The sequence below is a fragment of the Candoia aspera genome, chromosome 4 (genome assembly GCF_035149785.1).
Source record: "Candoia aspera isolate rCanAsp1 chromosome 4, rCanAsp1.hap2, whole genome shotgun sequence".
Taxonomy (NCBI): Eukaryota; Metazoa; Chordata; class Lepidosauria; order Squamata; family Boidae; genus Candoia; species Candoia aspera.
In genome coordinates this window covers 33426506-33448317 of record NC_086156.1, presented here as the reverse complement: position 1 = coordinate 33448317, position 21812 = coordinate 33426506, and the positions used below count along the sequence as shown (strand labels likewise).

Here is a 21812-nt window from a genome sequence, read left to right as displayed (position 1 = left end):
TCGTATTATGGCTGTTGCATATCTTAAAATCATCTGAGAGATGTAATCATGATGGGACATCAATTTCTCTTAGAGTAGAAGACCACTCCCAGATATTTAGAAGTATGAACTGTTCTGTAAGTTCCCCTCTATATTCTATCCTTGGAATCACCCTTCTACATCCAATAGGAGAGTGGGCATTAAGGACTGCATCATCCGCATATAGCAGTACTGAGATCTTGCAGCCTGAGATCTTGCAGCCTGCTAATTTAAGGGCATGGCTATCTGCTTTGTTCACCATTTCAATCACAGAGTTGATGAACTGATTAAACAGGGCAAGGGCTAAAATACATCTCTGATGCATACCATGCTACACCTGTATTTCATAAGAGAGTAGCCCTTGATTATTACACCTTACTCCCAAGGAAAATATAGCATACAGGTTCTGAATCAGCTGGAGGAGTTGCCTGTCCATGGTGGTCTTCTTGAGCTTATCCCATTGAATCTTCCTATCTATGAAATCAAAGGTGACTTTAAAGTCCAAAAATGGCACATATAACGATGGTTTTAAATTATTCACATATTTCTGAATAAGGTGGCATAATACCAGAATATGGGCAACAGTTGATCTTCCTTCCCTAAAGCCACCCTGTTTATCCCCTAGGATTCCTTCTAGAATCCATCCATGACTGACATTCATTGTTCAGATGCTGATTGGTCTATAAATAGGTGGATCATCCCTACTGCCTTTCTTATAGATAGGGACTATTATCGCTACCCCCAAAACCTTAGAAATGTTTGGTTGATATATCTAAACTCAGTGTCACTGACTACCTACAATTACATTTGATCACTTCAGGTCAAATACAGTCATTGCCCCTTGCCAGGCTGAAGTCCCTCTATCAAAATATTTAACCACTCCTCTCAGAGTGACTGGGGGGGTGGGTTCTTCCCAGATATAAAATTCTAAGCCAAGAGCTCAGAGAAGAAAACTTAGCAAAAATAAGGTATGTTGTATATGTGTACATATTTGTACACAGGGCAAGAAAGAATGAATTAAGCATTAGCTATGTTTGCCACCCTGAGTTAACCAAAATACTGTATATTTTAAAAGGGAGATAAAGATATATAATAATAATAATAATCAGTAATATGCATCTTTTCATACACTTGAGTTGTGGTCAGCTACAGCCTTAAAATGCTTGCATTCTGAATGAAAGAAAATCATATATAATTATGTGTAACTACAGTACATTTACATATCTATTTTAAGTGGCTCTTAGCAAAATATTAACTGCAGACAGCTGTCACCTTTAAATATGACCGTAGCTGGGTTAATTCACATATTTTATTAGACTCAGGAAAGAAAACAAATTAACATTCACTATATAGCTTCAAATCAAGGATAGTACTACTAACCTGTTGGGGAACAATATTATCTCTGTAGCTAGGAAGAATCTTCAGAGTTACACTACCACTAATACTCTTCAGGAGTTCTTGCAGTTCTTTTGGATTGTTTCCAACTTCATGTCCATTAACCTCTTTAATGATATCACCTACATGTAGGAGACCCTGTCGGTCTATCATTCCTCCGTGAAGGATTCTTGCAATCACCAGGTCATTATTCTCCACCCTAAATGTCACACCCTAAACGAACATTTGAAGGGCATCAGAGTTTATCTCTGAAACATCTATCCCCATTTCAGAACAAGAATCTTAACACCGTGATTTCTTATTAGTTGACATCACATAAGAGCTGTTAAAACTTGTACACTGTTATGATCCTGAAATCCAAAAGCAAAAGAGTATTTCATATAAGGAACTGACTTACAAACATGGATTTCTCACATTTTCAACTTACTGAACACAATCATTTTAATCATTATCTTATTAACATAAATTTATTCATCTACTTTATTTACTGATTGAAGAACATGCATACAGAGATTAAAGCAAGTCTTTAAAATGTTTCTTCTCCCTAGAGAATATTAGTAGGCATTTTCACTGAAATTCTTTGTTCCCTCTTTCTTATACACTAACACACTAAAGGCCTTGCAGCCCCCCAAAAGCTCTGGATTGCTCCAATATATAAAAACAAGCCTTCAGAGAACTATTCCTCTCCCACTTCACTTTATATTTTAGTTTCTACTCAGAAAGCATTTTACCATCTTACAATTTTAATTAAAGAAACAACAGAGATAGATTATGCAAGTCTGTCAAATTTACTTCATATTTAAGGGGGAAAAGAATTTTGTACTTACCAGGGGTTCTCCTGCTCTTTTATGAATGCCAAGTATACGAATAGCATCTACTGGTACTATCTGATTGTTCACTGAAGCATTATTTATTTCTGGACTAGAGGGAGGAGACTCATAACACTTTGATGCCACAATATCATGAGCTTCTAAGAGTGACTGCAAATAGACAATGAATGAGATGATGTATTTAATACACTTTTTTCAGCTAGAATTGGCCAATAGTTACACAGAATAATTTCTAGGCCATTCTTTGGTAACCCAATATGGTTCTGCAATATTAATATGGCAACTCCTCAATTTTGCAAATAGCAGGTGCAAATTTTGATAAGCTCTATTCCTAATACATACACAGAAAATCTAGGATTTTTTTTACAAAAACAAACGCTTATTTTAGCATATTTCCTTTAGTGTAAAGCAATGGATGAGATCCAATTCAGAGAAACAGTTAAGTCATTCTCAAATCTGAAGTAAATTACAAAGAAATGGTAACTGAAGTTATCAATCAAAATTTATTTACAGTCCAAGACCAAACACAGCTGACGTTATATCAATTTCAGTCTAACAGTAGCACAATATTCTTTAGATCTGAACCAAAAAGTCTTGTCTTTAAAACAAAACCTATTTTGATACCTTTTACAGCAACTGAACAAAATATATTTAATTGTTATGACTAGACAATATACTTACCAGAAAGTGTGGCTCCTTTAGTATACCAACCAATTCTGCAATATTTTCATCTCTGTTTATTAATGGACTGATATCTTCAAGAATATCATTGACCAACTCCAGATTGTTATCACTCACAGCTTCAAGTTTAGAATCTTCCAGTCGTTCATGAGCCTATGAAAATTACAGAGCAAGACATACTAACAAGAAAAGTGTGTTTATGATTTATTTTACAATACCTACAAGGTATTTTGATAACAACTCTGGTTGACCAACTATATTTCACTTCCTGCAAATTGTTATTTCATGTGTTGTAATTTAGGATTTTTATCTTTGCTTCAAGACCCTTCAAAACAGCAGTTCACTTAAATACAACATGCAAATATACTTTTCTGAATAGTTCTATTTTTACTCTTAGTAGCCAAAGTAAGATAATATGGTTAATACACAACCTTTTGGAAGCAGTAAGGCATAACTGTGCTTCAGATTCTGGTTTAATATATATTTTCTCACCATAGGTAATGCTGGAACTGCAGTGACTAGATGTCTTACAAAATAAAATATTACATTAAAAATATATTTACCATCATAAATGGATGTAATATTGAATGAATAGCATTCTTAGAATAATCAAGTTGGCAAACTAGAATCATCATTATTTTACATCTGCTTCCTTACAGTGTCCACTTTTACCGTAGAAGTCAGAAGATATTCTACTTTAAAAATGCACAGGGATACCAGTTCCTATGACTTGAAGCATTACTTGATAAGCCTGAAAACTTAATGCAAGGGAAATGAGACTTTGCTGAAATCTAGAAGAGGAAGTTAAGGGATAATTTAATGGTTGCTCAAAAATTGCCAGAGCAATTAAAGTAGTTATATCTGGAGGGCCCCATATTTGGGGATACTTTAGGAACTATGTTATCAGAAAAATGTATCCAAAGGCTTCATATCCTTTTGCATATCAGATTATGTTGCCACATACACTAGATACTGGCAATATTTGCAACTGGGCCCCATAATTCAGCCTCCCAACTTTCTGAAGGGCCACAAAAAGCCATTTGGCAACATGTGACACTATCATATAGGGTGTGGGGTTGTTGTTGTTTTCTAATAGTTTTTAGGTGGGGGAAGGAAGTAAGGGTAGATGTGGGAGAAGAACACCTCCCACAGAGGATCTTTTCTCGTTCCTAACTTTAAAACCACACAGAACCCCCCAGAACAGACTAAAATCAAGTTACTACAATTCAGCAACTTTTGCTGCTGAATAACAGCTGTGCAATCTTGGGGTACTGTGGAGCTTTCTACAGCCTGCCCATCTCCTTGATAGCTATCTCATCGTCAATTCTTCCCACCCAATGCACCAGGGATTTCCAAGAGGCTAGTCTATATGAGAAGGAACACCCACCATTCTGAAATTAACAGCCATAAAGAAATATATCATACCTTAGCAAGTGATTTTACAATAGGATTCTCCATAATTCCTTTCAAAAAAATAAGGTCTATTTCTTCAGCTCCTGATGAGGGTAAATCAGTAAGATTATCCAAAACTTGCTGCATTGCTATTGAAAAGAAATATATACAGGGAAAAATTATTTATTTTATTTATTTATTAATCAAATTTATCACCGCCCATCTCCCAAAAGGGACTCTGGGCGGTTTACAATAAAACCTGAATAAAAATATAAAACTGTAAAACACTATAATACACAATAAAATAAATATGATAAAAACCCCGAGGGCTGGAAGTTTTCTGTGATTTGCAAGCAGAGCAGGGTCCTTCTAAGAAACTAACCATCCCCAGGAATGGCTGCTCACTCTCCCACCCCAGGCATAATTACAGAACCAGGTCTTTAGCTGTTTCCTAAAGTCCAGGAGGGAGGGAGCCAATCTCACTTCCGGGGGAAGGATAGTATTATCTTATTCAATGTTGTTTTTGAGAAACATTTCAAAAGCTAAAAAAAGCAATGAGAAGCCTTTTGGCACCTTAAAAGCTAACGCATTTACATGGTAGTCCTCTCTTAATGACTACCCTGTTTAGCAACCAAAGTTATGACGGTGCTGAAAATGTTTCACTTAACAACTGTGTTGTTTAGTGTTGGACTTGCTGGTCGTTAAGCAAAGACTACCTGTATATGAGATAAATGCTTGTGCATTCAGTCCACAAAAATGGGAAAGGGTGAGGGTTCTTCATCCATATCTTCACCTACTTTTGAGATAGAAAAAGCAAATGGTGGTGATTTTCTTACAGAGTGGGAAAGATCTTAGGAATGAAGAGTCAATTCTGCCAACTTCCATTCATAAATTCTAAATACCCATCAGACAGTTAGGAATTGTTCAAGCGTGGAGAAGGACAATTCTAAAATGCCAATAAATGCCAATAAAACCATAGCAACCTACCAGACCATTATAAGCCACAGTTTATTGAAAAATTAAAAAGAGTAGAGAAGATATTAAAATACATATTACAAAAGTAAATATCCCATATCAGAGAGTAGATCTTGAAGACCTATATGCTGAGATAAGATTCCATAGTCCAATTACTTAACTCAGAGTTTCTAATTTCAACAGTAGTGGTTTAAATGTGCATTACTGCAATGTAAGGGGGAAAAAACCCTAATATCTAACACTAATTTTATCCTTCAAATGGATTTAATTATGTATGTATGTATGTGTAAGTGTAATAAAGCAATTCACAGATAAAAAGCACCAATGTAAAAACAGGTCAAGCCAGGAGCACTGGACCGAAATGGTGGTAACTAATGATCCTCATTAGTAATTTAATGCACATTAACATACACTAATGCTAGCATTAATTTTTAATAATGATTAAAATAATTATGACACCACTAAAAACAAATGTACAGTAATTGAGTACAGCAGACCTCCCTAGGCTTTCTTTCTGTAGTGATCAGAGGCAATCAGAGGAAAAATCAACCACCCCTTTTAAAAGACAAAGCACATCATTTAACAAGCTTGTTAAAACTAAAATACTGTATTGTACAACTACAATATTGCCCATAAGGACTATCTCAAAAACACAGCTTCGGGAGCTCAGGAAGAGCTACTCGCACTACACATTCTCTCACAACAGTTTTCATTGAATAACACTTTAACACCTACATTCTTAACATCTCCTCACTTAAAAGGGGAAAAATATTTTCTGGCATATTCCTAAGTAGAAAAATTTAACCATGTGGTGCCATTCTTAAACTGAACATGTGTCATACAATGGAAGCTTTTAAAAAAAGTTGCTATAACCACACTTTACAATCAGTGCATCCCCATCTCCTTCCAGCAAACAAGCTCTCTTTGAAAAGCTTGTGTAGGAGGCTAATGATGGTCACATTATACTTTCAGGAATTCTGACAGCATTTTTTCCTTTAGTTGATAAGCCAAGATAGTTGTTAACCATACCAAAATTTCAGAAACATAATGCACTTTTATTAATAAAAGATGAAGACCTAGGAGCTGTGTAGGTGGCAGCAAGAAATTCAGATTCCTTATCTAGATTAAAATAAAAAAAGTGCACTAAGACGACTTTAAGCTGTTTTTAATACCTAATTGGGGGCAAACTCATTTCGAAAAGATTCATGTGAAATGTTTGTTTCACTGTTACTTTTAGCCCATTTTTCTGAAAGTATCAAAATCGTTTTGAATTCTATTTCTGTCTTCTGAAGTATTACTTTTCTAACACAATTCTGTGTCACTTGTGAATCTGATAACCATTCCCTTCACCTCTTCATGAATAAAAACGTTGAAGAATTAGGACTGAACCTTGTATTTTACAGTCATTATTTGTACCATGACATTTGTTCATTGACTAAAATGTGACCATCAATAAGCAAGATTTTTGGTATCTTTCTAAATCGGAACATACAATCAGATTTTTGGCCCATCTAACCTAGCAGTGTCAAAACAGGCAGCATCTCTTTGAACAACTGCAACTGTGTTCCAGTTCTACCTGGAAATACCAGGGATTGAACCTGTAATCGGGCTGATCCTGCATGCAAATCATGTTTTTTATCTTGTAACAGATTGTACTGTTGGTCTGACCCCAATCCAAATACACTGAGATGAATCCATTATGTCAGTTGCACTTTGTTCCCACTGAAATCAGTTGGGCATGTTAATTATTATTTATAGCCCATTGATTTCAGAACCCTACTTTATACCGGAATCCCACTCTTTATTTATGCACAAGACAGTACCTATTAACAATAAGCAAACATGAAACTTACATGATGTACTTCATTTTTATTAACATTCCAAGATTCACCAACAGGAGGCATATAGAGCTTCAACACAGTTTCAAGCTGATGCTACTAACACAGTGTAACATACCATAATAAACAATAATTGGCAACAACTATGTCTCTCAAAAAGGAAAACAAGATCTCTGTTAAAAGGTAAATTCTCTGAGTTGAGCAAAATTTCTGTTGACTTTGGATACACCCATGTACTTTTTTGGATAAAAATATGGAAGTTGTTTGCCACTGCTTTTTCAATTGCTGTTTCAATTGGTGGTTTCTTTTCAATTTCCAGTCTAGCCTATCGCTCTGGTATTTCCTGTTGGCCTCCCAGCAGCTTTTCAGTATCAGCCACATTCAGCTAGGTACTGTCATGTTTACTGGGATGTGAATAATCTTATTAACTTAATGTCCTCTAAGCTTGGCTTCAATGTGATAACCGGTATAATCAGTTTCTAAGACACATGTAGCAATGAATTTGTTATTGATAATGCAAAACTTTAAAAAAGTGGTCTTAAGAACACTTTAAGGATGTTTGCGTTTCCTCTCCATACTGGTGAACAACAAATAAAGGTAGTCCTCATTTAGCAACTGACTCACATAGCAACCATTCACAGTTATGACGTTAATGAAAAAGTAACTTTGTGACCAGTCCTCACATTTACAACATTTGCAGGTCTGTAAAACAAAGGAAAGCTGAAGCAAGATCATATGTCATGAGTACTGATGGCGAGCAGGAGGGGGCCTCTATCCACGGGGGAAAACGCATACGTAGTACTGAGGAATTAAGCAGCCATTCAAAGAGACACACCTCAGACCCGCCTTAACTTTTGGGGTTTATCTGTCTGGGTTTTCCCACGCTTCTTCAGTTTGTCAGGATTCTGTTTTATGTAGCAGTAATAAACACTAGAGACCTACTCCTCGTCTCAGCGTGATTCCTGACTGTTAGGACATCATAAGCATAGTCACAGTTCTACTTAGCAAGTGCTTCACTTAATGACCAAGTTGCCAGTCCCAATTGTAGTTACTAAACAAGGACTACCTGTAAGACTATCTGCTCTTGACATGTCTAAATCTTTTATTAATCCTGCCAGATAATTGTACTCTACAATATATTCCATTTTAATCAAAGCCAATTAATTGTATGCCATTGATCACCCTGGTTTGGGATCCTTGGAAAAATAATTCAAATACACCTTCAGGCTGTGGTATTAATGCATATTTCAGTGTAAGTTTCAATACAGTGTGCAACATGAAAACAACACCCCACTTAATGGCAGGGTGTGGGTGGGAGAGAAAGCTCAGGTTATTTTGTTAAAACTGGCCAAAAAAAAAGAGATAAATGATGTATAAATGATGTAGCCTCTTGCTTCCTGATAACTTACCACAGACTGTCAAAAATCTGGAACTATATTATGACTAATTAAATGAAAGAGTTGGACACTCATATATAGCAAATTTAGATTCCATAATCTATATTGTTTATCGCTGGGTTATATTCAACAATAAAAGCCACTGTTCTTTCCATTCTTCAATTCCTCCAAACCTAGGCTGAATGTAATGATCTGGCCAGTTACGTTGATATGGTAAGTGTGTTAACATAAGGAAAACCACACATTGGATTTTTATACACCAGCATTTCCTACCCAGATCAGAATTTCCAGCCAATATGGCCCTTGCTGAGAATTCTGGAAGTTGAAAAATATACACACAATAAGTTTATCTTTTTCTTGTAGCAAACAGCAAATTTTTAATTCCAGTGGATAATATCAGGGTTGCTTAATCTGCTTGTCCACACATCTGGAGGATGCACCAATTACTGGAGCAAATAGTAAATAGCAGTTTTGTAGCAGGTATTGTCATGAGTGAGGATGGCGAGCAGGGGGCTCCCATCCAGGCTGTAAAGCGCATGCGTAGTACTGAGGAATTAGGTGGCCATTCAAAGAGACACAGATCGGGCCCGCCTTAGTTTTTGGGGTTTATATGTCTGGGTTTTTCCCACACTTCTTCAGTTTGTTAGGATTTTTTGTTATGTAGCAGTAATAAAACACTAGAGACCTATTCCTTGTCTCAGCATGGTTCCTGGCTGTTAGGACAGGTATTATGTCTCTTAACAATGTATTCATTTGGCTCAAGAAAAATGACCAGAATTCTACCAAACACTGTATTTATAGCACAAGAGGCCACAGCTCATAATGGGGGCAGTGAGATCCTGAAACCCTTCTGGCATCCTGAAAATGGATGAGGCCACTCTACAGCACCTTTTTGCTATTTGCAGGGGATCTAAAAGACAAATAGGATGCTTCAACCTTAGCAATGATCTACAAATATGACTGGCTTGTTCCTTTAAAACAAGGACTAGAAACTGAATTCATCAAGGGAGTGAAAGATTAAGCAACCCTGATATTATCCACTGGAATTAAAAATTTGCTGTTTGCTACAAGAAAAAGATAAACTTATTGTGTGTATATTTTTTGCACCATTTGAAACCTTTCCTTTCATTGATTTTCTACCAGTGCCAGGCAATAACCTAAAGTGAGTCAAGAAGCACGGCAAGAATCAATGCAATTTTTCTGATATAGATGTAATATGCTTTTCATAGCCCATACCTATTAACAGGCAAATTACATGGTTTCAGAAGGAGCTCATTTTCTACTGGCATAAAATCCTAGGTGGATTGTATCCAATACAGTATCACACTCAAGAATTATATAAACAAGCACTATAAGATATTCTCCAAATGGCAAACTGCAGTTTTTCCCTTTATCAACTTTCAAATATTGACGGCAAGAGGGCACATGATAGCTTTACCATCAACAATAAGTTTCTCCCCAGATGTTAAGAATTAGGTCTAGAGATTGAACAAAGTAAGTATGCACTCCTGATAAAGTATTGGGAACAATGTCAGTCAGTTTCTCAGATAATCCACCCAGGGCATGCTCTATGGAGAGGCGAAAAGAGAGCTCCATAGATAGATCCCCATAGACAGACTTAAAAAAGAAAATGTTTCAATCAACAGTCTACAAATAAAGGTGCAACACAACGTGTTGACAATAACTGTTACCCATTTCAGAGTGCATACAGGTAGTCCTTGTTTAGCAACCATAATTGGGGTTGGCAACTCAGTCGCTAAGCACTGCGGTTGCTAAGCGGAAAATCATGTGACTGTGATGGGCTTATGACTTACTTCCCTTTCAGTTAAGTGGAGCGCCATGGTTGCTAAGCGAAAAATCAAGTGACCACAACTTACAATTATACCTCTGCCTTCTCCATTAACTCTGCATGTCGCAAGCCGGTTGCAAAGCATGCAAATGGCAATCACTTGACTGCGGGATGCTGCAACCATTGCAAATGTGAGGACTGGTTGCAAAGTTATTTTTTTAGCACCGTTGTAACTTCGAACAGTTGCTGCACAAGGCAGTCAGTAAGCGAGGACTACCTGTAGTTGACTTTTCCATGCTTTCCCTCACACTAAATTCAGTAGTTCTATAATTGTAAGAAAATGATACATTTTGAGGTACATTCAAACAAAACACATCTTTCAGAATTGCAATATTGCTGCAAGAATCATAATAGAAAAATGTAAAAACAATAGTCACTTTAAAGTGATAAGATACATCATAAATATCACAATTAATCACTCAAACTCTGCCAATTAAAAAAAAACACAGTAACTTTGTTGATTACTAGGGTTACAAAGTTATATTTTTAGGCACAGCAGCCTAATCATTTACTCCAAAATTCTACCACATTCAATTTGCCTTGCTTAGTTAGAGCTTAAAAATTAATCTTTTATATAGCTATAACTTCTTACTCCTTGTCCCAACTAATTATCCTACAATAATTAGAAAATGCTTATAATTAGTGTTCTGTCAAATATATAACCCTCCCAAAGGGAAGTCTTTGTTATCACAGCTATGAATCCATTGTAATTGTGACATCTTTGGCCTCTATAAGCTACTACAGAAAACTGAGCAGATGTGGAGGGTGGGATGAAATCTTGCAGTTCAGCAAAAACCATTACTATACTTTGGAAAATATGACACAGAAAAAGCAATCTTTTTGTAGGATTATTACTCATATACCACCTGTACTGTGATTCCAATTATGTAAGAGTAGTCCTCCAATGTCAGGCCCAGCCCAAGAACAATGAAGAGTCAGTCCATTCAAACTCCGGTTCTTTATTTGCTCACACAGTATGGACAGAATCTTGCCAGACTAAAGCTACCCTACCTAATCTAAGGGGAAATAACAAAGAGGTTCAGGATAGCCCTACTCTAGGGCAGGGCTATCCTGAACTTCTTCATTTTCCCACCATTGACTCCCAGACTGTGCCTCCACTTATCTCCTCTTCTTCGGAATGTGCTCCCTCCTTCCTGAGAACCAGCGGCACCGCCGAAATCCACCACATCCAAGTACACTCACCAAGCCTCCTGTTAAGCAGCATTCTCACCCTAAATTGTCTATGGCAATTTTTCTTTTATTCTGTCACAAGATGTGAAGGCTGAGAATTATCCCTAGGTCAGAATTCCCTTTAAGCTCCAATCTATTTTAGGACAAGTTGTTATGATCACCCATTACGTTCAAAGACTGCAGTCTCAGGGCAGTCTACCAGGAAGTCATATGAATGCTCCAAAGAAGGCTATAATAGACAAGATATGGAAAGGTAAATAGACTTCATGATTCAAGTTGCGAAGAATGCAGGAACATATGTTTGGTCAATCCAGATTATAATTTTCTAAGGGGAATGGCAGTGACTCTCCAGAGTTTTACACTTTCTTTCTATTTTCTGACCCAAACTGGAGATAACATGGACCAAATCTAGGACTTTTTGACTGCAAGAGGTATATTGATCCCCTTTGTAATCTACATGGTATATTATATAGAATTTTGTATTCATATATCAATTTCTAGAAAATGTAACCTGTAGCCTTTAAATTTGAAAATATTCCAAATAATTCTGACATAATGTTAAGCCATAATGTAACTGGTTTGTTCATGGCTTGGCAGCATGTGCAAAGCAGTCCATCAAGAAATTATGTTTTAAAAATCCTGGCTTAATGTTACCTATAAATTCATTCTCAAGGCTTTCTCAAGACTTCCATCATCCTTAATGAAACTTGTAGCACTTAAAACCTCAAATCATTATACACCTACCCGTAGAGGCATAAGGCTTTATGGGCCAAAAACAGCGCCTTGAATTGGACTCAGAAACAGACTGGTAACCAATGCAGCTCATGGAGCAGAGGTGTAACGTGTGTTTTCCTACAAACAAACATAACTGCCCTCATCGTTGTATTCTGTACCAACTGAAGCTTCTGGATACTCTTCAACAGCAACCCCATGTAGAGTGCATTACGGTAGTCCAACCAGGAGGTGACTAGGGCATGAGAGCCTGTGAGTAGAGTCCTTCAATCTAGGAATGGGCACAACTGATGCCCAACACAAAGTTGAGCAAAGGCCCTCTTAGCCACAATTGCCACCTGCTCCATGAGCAGGAGTCATGAATCTAGAAGAACCCCAGGTTGCACACGGGGTCTGTTTGGGGCACTGCAATCCCATCCAGCACCAAAGATGGCATAGTCCTAGAACCAGCAGGCCCCCAAACCCAAAGCCACTCAGTCTTGCCAGGGTTCAGTTGAAGCCTCTTGTTTCCCATCCAGACCCTCACAGCCTCCAGGCACACAGCACTGCTTAATTCGCCAGGGGCAGAGATGTATAATCCGTGGCGATGGATGAGCTCACCCAGCAGCCTCATATAGATGTTGAATAGGAGCGGAGAAAGCACCAACCCATGGCACCCCACACAGTAAGGACAGAGGACAGGATCTCGATTCCAGGTGGTGGTGATCCCTTCTGTGTTAACACTGCCAGAAGCTGAAATATTTTTCTATAGCTTAAGAATTGGATGGAGTTAGAATCGGAATAAAAGGTATTAACCAAACACTTTTAAAACATAATAAAGAAGGCAGCACCACTACAAGAAGCCACTTGAAACAAAACTAATAAATCAGCATCAAAGCTGCACCATTACCTTAACAGAAATTCACTAGCAGTATCAAATTAACTCAGTGTATCAAATTAACCAATACTGAACATATGAAACTCAAAATTACTATTATACAATGTAAAATCCATAAGTAACTTACTAGTGGTTGATATGACACACAGGCCAAAGAGACAGCAAAGAAAATATTTCCCCTTCAGTACAGGGGATCTGAAAATTCCTGAAATATAGTATATAAAGGAGGCTATAGTGATGGAAAGCAAGGTTGGAAAGGGAGCGCATATGAGTTCCAGCGGGAACATGGCGGACTGAACAGCTGTGCTCGCAGGCTCTGTGGGCATAACTGACAACATGGCAGGGTTTTTTGGGCTCAGGCAGGTTTTTCCTGAAGCCCTGGAGTGTTTTACCGGGAAAGGAAAATGCTTGGAATCACCACATTTGTCCTCTGGGTGGCAAACTGCAGCCAGGAGATTGTAAACAGCGTTCACGATCGACGGGTAAGACTTCGCCAGGAGGCTGGGACATCACCATTTTCCAAGCCATGCTGTAGCCTTAAAGAGACATTAAATCCAGCCACTCCATTTCTAAAGCACCCAATTTATTATTTTTTTTACGTGTTTGTACCCTTAGAGAGGCTTTCTACATTAAGAAGAAACAATCTCTCTTGGTCCTTATCATTATTTCTGCGATGTTTTTTTTGAAAAAATTCTTTTTAAGCTTTGGATTTTGCTTTCCATCCAATGCTAAGGAGGGTTGAGAGTATATTATCATCTCCCTGTTATTATTTTTGTGCTAATTTTGAAGATTTTAGCTTTTTTCCTACATGTTGAATCTGCCATTCTGAACTTTTACTTTCCTGATGCTACTTTCTCTGGGGAACTGACTGTTATCTTAACTCAGTTTAGAAATTTTCCATTACCTTTTACTTTTGCCTGTTAAGTACCTAGGGGGCCCCATAATTTACTGTGTGAGACATGGATGATCTTAACCAGGCTCTCTCTGACTTCCATCAAGATATTAAAGCAGATATAAAGCAGATTTTTTTCTGATTCCTGCCAAGTCATTATGCAAGACATTCAGATCTTTGTGGAAATTGTGTGTTCCATCTGGTTGAGGATACTGTGGACAAAATTGAAGAATTTAACAGTGATGGAAATGTTTCTTCTAAGAGCAAGATTGGGGCTTCTGTTGAAATGTTGGATGAAATTAACAATGGTGAATTGAAGTTTAACGGAGAAATTGAGCTGCAAGACATGAGTGAATTTGACTTTCTGATGAAATGCTATGGAAAAGAAGGGGTTATTATGTATGGAAGGTTTTTTGAAGAGAAGTCTGTGTTTGTGAGGGGAGCAGTTGGGCTGTTTGATTTCTTTAAGAAAATAGCTCTGTGTTATTATGGGGATATGTAAATGTTTTGGTCTATTTTGAAGTGGGTTAAAGGGCTAAAAATATTTATCTGGATGGTCTTTTGGCTTTGGATGATTTTACTTATCATTAATGATTGGGATAAAGATTATTAAGGTTTTTTAAAAAAATAATATTAATTCATGTTTCTTGTATTATTAATTATAATAGACATGCTTTTTACATGCTTTTTTATTTTTGATCTTTATTACAGTAGGCAGGAATGTAGAGAATAGTAGTAGGAAGGGAATAATTAAGTAATTGTTATTTTTTGGGGGGAGTTGATTAGGTGATTTATACTTTTTCTTTTCTTTTAATATATGGGGAGGGAGCAATGGTATTTAGTGATTTTTATAAATGCTAAGGGGTTGACTTATAGAAATAATGTGATTTTGGTTTAATATAGACTAAGGGATTGATTACAGAAAATTGCTGTATATCCTTGATGTTTAAAGTTGGAAGTCACTTCTTTTTGTAATCTATTTTAAAAACAATTCTCTTGTGTTTTCACACTTCAATTTTTTTGTAGTTTTTTTGTTTCTCTTTATCTTTTATCTTTTTCTGAAATTTAATAAAACTATTTTAAAAAGTACATTTTGGAATTTTTCTATTATCTCTTACTTTCGTTGGTTAAGTACCTAGGGAATGCCATAATTTACTGCATGAGATACAGAGGATTTCAATCAGACTTTCTCGGATTTCCACTGAGACTTTTAAAAGATTCTTTTTGATTCTTGTCAAGTTTTTATGCAAGGCATTCAGGACATTGTGGAAAATATGAGGTTTAAAATGTGTCATCTGGCTGGGGATGTCATGGAAGAAATTGAAGAGCTTAACAACGATAGAAATGTTTCTTCTAATAGGGAGATCAAGGCTTCCATTGAAACGCTGGATGAAGATCGGATAGTCGACTTGAAGAAATTAAAGGGACAGATCGAGTTGCAAGCCATAAGTGAAACTGAATTGCTGACGGAATGTTATGGAAAAGAAGGGGTTATTACGTATGGGAGGCTTTTTGTTGAGAAGTCAGAGTTCTTAAGGGGGGCAGTTGGGCTGTCTGATTTCTTTATGAAAAAAGCTCTATGTGTGTTGTGGGGATATGTAAATGCTCTGGTTCATTTTGAAGTGAGGTCAGGGTTCAAGAATATTTATCTGGACTGCTTCTAGGGCTGGTTTAACTTCACTCATCTTTAACGATCTGGATTCAGATTAACAAGGTATAATAATAAATGCTTGGCTTTAGGCTTGATATGATTAAGATTATTATAATTGTTGTATTATTAATTATAATGGCAGGCAATTTATATGTTTAGTTTAATTTTTATTATACTAGACAGAAATGTATAGAGTAGTAGTAGGAAGAAAATAATTAAATGTTATCTTGGGGGATTAGGTTTGATTAGGAGGTTTACACATACACACACAAATATATATATATATATCTTCTTTTCCTTTTAATATAAAGGGATAGAGCATCTGTATTTAGTGATTTTTTATAATGTGCCAATGTTATGATTTATAGAAATAATGTGATTTTGGTTTACTATAGAGTGATTGATTATGGAAAATTTGCTGTATATTCTTGCTGTTAAAAGTTGGAAGTCACCTCTTCTTGTAATAATAAAAAAAATTCTCTTGTGTTTTCACTCTTTGTTTTTTCTTTTTGTAGTTTTTTTTCTTTTTTGTAGTTTCTATCTTTGTTTTAAATCTAATAAAATTCTTATTTAAAAAAAGGAAAGGGAGTGCACATGACTTCCAGGGGAGGTACGGTGAACTGAAGACAGTTCTGTGAAAGTGGAGCCAATGACCACGGCAAAGACCAAGGAACTGGTGAGCAGACCGATTCCCTTGAATCTCTCTGGATAAGGAGAGGACAGAAGATTGAGTATATGTACTCCAGATGGCTGCTCCTCATGAGAAGGCTGCACAACAGAGATTTTCTGTGGCTTTGAGTGCTGGGAGATGATGGGATCAGCCATTTTGCTCGTAGCCGCAGAGGAAACTTTTAAAGGACACTAAGTTTGGAAACCTCACTTTCTAATCACTTTCAGAAATTGCTTATTAACTACCCTAAAGCTATTAGGGACCTTCACAATGACAGGTTTGAAGTATTCATTGGGTGAGTTTAACTCTGGGCAAAAGAAAAATTAATTACAAGCTTAGGAACTTAAAGAATTTGAGATAAACAGCAAAAAGCTAAATTAGATTTTGATCTAAGAAAGTTATAAACAGATTAAGGGTCCAGATCAATTTGGAACTTTTTACTCTAACATTTTGGAATTAGCTATAAAAAATAAACTATTTTTCATGGTAAACAGATTTATTTTGGTTATCCTGGCAATTGCAAGTCATAACAAAAGGTAAGTAATGATTTTAGAAACTGGACCAAAGATTTTAAGCAGGAGAAAAAAAATACAAAGCCTGATGTCAGTTAACACTGGGACTTACACAATGATACGAAACATTATAATATTGGAAATATTAAAGGAGATCTTTGAAGAATGGAGCCAGAAGTTAGTAACTACAGTATCATCACTGTCAGTAATGCTACCTGCTTCTATGGATAGACAATGTCTAAAAGATATTAATGAAATGATGACAAATGTGGAACAAATTTTATCTGATGAAATAGAGATGGAAAAGGACACTTTACTAGATATACAGAAGAAACTGGCTAAACTTTTAAAAATTAAAAGAGAAATACAAATGATTAAAGCCTTGAAGAAATCTGTGTGATAAAATAAAGAAAAATTGAAGAGAAATCAAATCCTACAATGTTTCACTGAATTAAAGATTAAGACTGTTAAAAATAAAAGGAAGGAATATAAAGTTGATCAAGGTTAAAATAGGACATTTTGTTGTAAAGTTCTGGCAACCCTTTACGGACTTTTTGCTGACACCAGGACTGCAAAGTTGATGATTTGCTTATAGATAAGGGATGGGATATGAGATGAAGAGGTATCTGTTTTAACTTTAGTGGGTGAAGAGTTATTAAATTTGTTCATAATTGTTGTGGTGAAGGTTGGAAGTCACTTCTTTATTTCTCTTCTTTTTCTTTAATATATTCTCTTTTCCTTTTCTTTTTCTCTTTTCTTTCACTTTTTATTCTTTCTTTTCATTCCCTTCTCTTTCTCCATGTTTGATTTGTATTAGCTTTTATAACTGTAATTAAAATTCTTATTAAAATTATATTAAAAAAAGAAAAGGGAGTGCACACAATGACAATGCTTTATCCTATTTCTGAAATTAACTGAGATAATCATGGAATCAGTAAGCATGGAATCAATTTAGATCTACTGAGATCAATGTTGAAGTAAATAATGAGATAGGAGACAGGAAGTACAAAAAGCATCCAGTGCAAATGAAAAATAGAGTCTTAAAAACAAGCATCGATGATCCTGACTGGCATTGGCTATAATAAAAAGTTTCAATTTTATAGTTTTGAGGCTTTCAACAACAGTGCTAAGAGAATTGGATGAAAACTGGCACTCAACTGATCCATCCTCCCAGAAGCTTTATGTACTATTATAAAAATTACGCAGAGGTTCCAACCACATAAAACAGTCTTAGTGATAACTGAGATACTTAGATTCTTGCATTTTTTTCCACTATGCCTTTTATCAGGAGTCTATGTACATTAGATGTATTTGTACTGTAGTATAGGTTTCTACAGTATATAGTCCTGTATACAGCACTGCCTTAAGTAACAAGGATGATGTCCAAACGTCACTGACATTCACAGCTATTGATAGAATTTTATAGTTTGTATCTTGTAGGTCCAGTGCTTAGAAATTTTTCACCATTTCCTAAAGTGCAATAATTTTACTTAAGCTGTTTTTCAGAGTCCAATTCTGACCACTTACTTTCTATAACCAAGATTGCAGGGGCACATGCAGCAAGCTGAGATTTCATCCAAATGATGAAATGTGCATTGTGACATCAAATGCTTGGAACAAGTACAAAAGGGGCAAAGTCTGCATTGTGATAAACGATTTGTCATTTGCCACCTTGCTCCCCCTCCCCTGCAGACACTTACATAAGATCGTGTTCTCTGCTAGAAACTGAGAATAAAAGTGATTCCTTTGTTTTATGGCCCAATTGAAGTGTTTGGAACCTACTCACCAAATAAAAGACTCATACAGCATCTTACAGAGATTACAAAAATGGGTAACAATTTTGATTCTCTAGCTTTGTGACAGTAATATTGTCAATTGATTATGATTACTGAATTGTTGTCAATGAAATCCAGAATGTTCATTCGCTACTCTCTGTTATACGGAGTAAGAGCCTAATGTCCCTTATCAATGCAAGAGGCAGTGATGGACACTGAATATCTGGAAGTCTGTGGTACTTGTCTCTTTTTCCCACCAAGATTCTGCATCTTCAATATCAGTTAAACCAGATTATTATTTTTTGCTATAGATACGTGTTATTAGATTAGAGGAGTGGAATGGGTAAAGAACGCATATTACTATTATAGTAATTATGATACTCTTATTATATTGCTTGAGCCAATCGCAACGAAATTTCATTTTAATGTACACTTTGGTGTATAGTGAAATGACAATAAAAGTTTATCTTATCTTATAACGAAGTGCTATAAGAAGAAAGAATGAACATTTTTCTTTGACCCACATCCAACTATGTCTAGAAAATGAAAGTTATGCTCATACATACACAAAGTTCACATTATAAAATGTTTAGGTCACTTCTCAAACTTGCTTTTCAAAGAATGTAATTTTTTTTCACACAAACTTGGTGGCTATGAAAACAACAGCATAACCAAAACACAGGTACAAATGGATGAGGTACATAACAGAAAGAGATGATCACATATCATCCTGAACCATGGTTTATGTAATCTTGTGTTTTGTTTGATAAGTCACCATTTAGTGTATTTGCAGAATACAAGAAGCTATGAATAATGAATTATAAACAAAATGGATGGGTTCACATATCATGCCAGACAAAAAATAAAACCTAAAACTATGCGGGTGTTTGTGTGTGTGTGGTTCAGTGGTTAAGGCACCAGGCTTGTTGACTGGAAGGTTGCAAGTTCAGCAGTTCGAGACCCGAGCACCTCATGATGGAGTGAGCTCCCGCACTCGCCCCAGCTGTTGCCAACCTAGCAATTCAAAAGCATGCACATGAGAGTAGATAAATAGGTACTGCTTCGGTAGGAAGGTAACAGTCTTCCATAACTGTCATGTTGGCCACGTGACCACAGAAGTGTCTTCAGACAACACTGGCTCTTCGACCATGAAACGGAGATTAGCACTGCCCCCTAGTGTCGGACGCGACTAAACAGGAACCTTTATCTTTTAAACAAACTATATTATTGTTATTGTAGTTGTGCATCAGTCTATCACTAGAAGAAAAAGTCCCTGGACGCTCCTGGATGAAAGATGCAAGTTTCTGCAAGAGCATGGAAACTTTTATTCAGGTGGAAAAATAATCTACGTACAATTTTCATAATTGGACCTCACAATGGAAAAAAGCTTCCTGGAAAAATGATGCACTTAGAAAAATTAGAAGTGTAAACAGCAGACATCAAAATGAATTAGAAGTATTTTTATTAAAAAAGAAAGAAATCACCAAAATGAAATTATTTTCACTGTGCACCTAAAAACCAGCATCTGACCAGGCACAATTCTTTAGGAAGCTATTCAGACTGTAAAGGCCCAGTTCTGAAAATCCTAGCTATATAGCACTGGAGTGAAGAGACTCAAAGCTGAGCTATAGAAATAGAACAAAGTTCTTGAAGCTTTTACAGAGACTAATAAATCCTAAAAGGCAAGTCTTAAATGATTTAAAATTGAAATGGCTTTATAAAATAAGTATAAAAGCTTGAATAGAGCCCCAAACTAAAAATAAAAAACTAGTTTTATCATGATTGTCAGTACAGAAATCTTTCCAAAGAGACTCAGCAAATGTCAATGAAAATATATGAATATTAGAATAAAAATTGGCTGTTGCCACTACCAAATAATCCAGAAGTAGGGACAAATCCAGAAATACACTCAAATTACAATCCAGCTGCTCTGGAGTAAGGTTTATTCACACCATGCCACTCCTGCCAAACACCTGCCACTTCCCCTTTACAATTGAAAGATAAAAATGAGACATAACGCCCTAGTCATTTGCCTCAGCCATCAATTTCATGTACATTACATGTTAAACAACACAGTTGATGAGATGAAGCACTAAACATATTCGGGTGGAACAGCAAACCTCAAAATTAGCAAGTTTCTAAAATGCCATGATCCATGGAATGAAAAGGTGTGGAGAGCTCCAGGAAAGTCAACAGGTTCAGACATCCCCCTCCTTACCTGGTCAATTTATGTACAATTCCAAAAAGGAAAAACCTTTGTCCCCTACTTGTTAGAATTCATCCTCCCAGTGATAAAACTTGGACATGGAATCATAAAACATAGTAGATATATTGCTTTTCAAACCACTTTTTTTTTCATTTACCAGATCTCAACTTAATTTTCTTGATAATGATTAGTGTGCTATGTCTAAAATTGACATGACATACTAAGTTTTGTTGAATATTCCAAAAATAACCAGAATCCATCTGAATATCTAGGAGAATACAAGCCCTTTGTAAGAATTGGTCAAGATAATTCAGGGTGAGATTTTTGAAGAAACTGTTTATCATCCAGGATAATTCAAAGCATGTAAACGAATTTGCAGAGATCAGTCTCATTTCAGCATTCCTTCCAGAAATAAACATACGCTGACTAATTTCTAGTTACATTTACAATAACGGCTGATCAGGAAAACTATACAAACAGGGAATTACAGTTAGGTTAGAGTCTGAAATATCTACGCAGCAGTCACCCCAGTGGACTTGCAATGGCCATGCTTTCTATCAACAGCTTCATCAATGCTAACACTCCTACTTACATCATGATTATATTGCTTATAGCTTCTGAAAAAGCCAAGGATTCCAAAAATCATATCACTACAGTTTTCAGATCAATAGCCCCAAAAGCTTTTCACTGCTAATTCAGAAAACAATGGTATGTCAAATCCCAATGATTATACTTAGACAAGAATTTAGAATACTGATCTCTCCAATTTTAAACGTTTTTCTTAAAAGCAGAGGTGCAAAAAAAAAAAAAAAAAAAACCATTAAAATGGAGATAACACTCCTAAAAGTTTCAAGGGGTTTCCAAACAATGAAAACCTATTTCTTGCACTTAGTCGCATCAGTTAGTTTTGCAAATCTTGAAATAAAGAGTG

At 36.1% G+C, this 21812-nt stretch overlaps 2 protein-coding genes across 3 annotated transcripts in view; one reads left to right on the top strand and one right to left on the bottom strand.

Moving 5' to 3' along the window:
* GSDME (gasdermin E) overlaps window positions 1–3709 on the top strand; it is a 51017-nt gene extending 47308 nt beyond the window's left edge. The window contains exon 11 of the mRNA XM_063303773.1: window positions 3584–3709. The gene's annotated coding sequence lies outside the window, so the exon portion shown is untranslated. The remainder of the gene's footprint in view (window positions 1–3583) is intronic.
* The window catches only part of PALS2 (protein associated with LIN7 2, MAGUK p55 family member), a 47518-nt gene that overhangs the window by 15877 nt on the left and 9829 nt on the right, over window positions 1–21812 (bottom strand). For both annotated transcript variants that reach the window (XM_063303768.1, XM_063303769.1), the window contains exons 2-5: window positions 4350–4465; window positions 2925–3077; window positions 2241–2393; window positions 1399–1626 (exon numbers count right to left, since the gene is read on the bottom strand). In XM_063303768.1, coding sequence (XP_063159838.1) covers window positions 1399–1626; window positions 2241–2393; window positions 2925–3077; window positions 4350–4463 — 648 coding nt within the window. In that variant the 5' untranslated portion in view covers window positions 4464–4465. The remainder of the gene's footprint in view (window positions 1–1398; window positions 1627–2240; window positions 2394–2924; window positions 3078–4349; window positions 4466–21812) is intronic.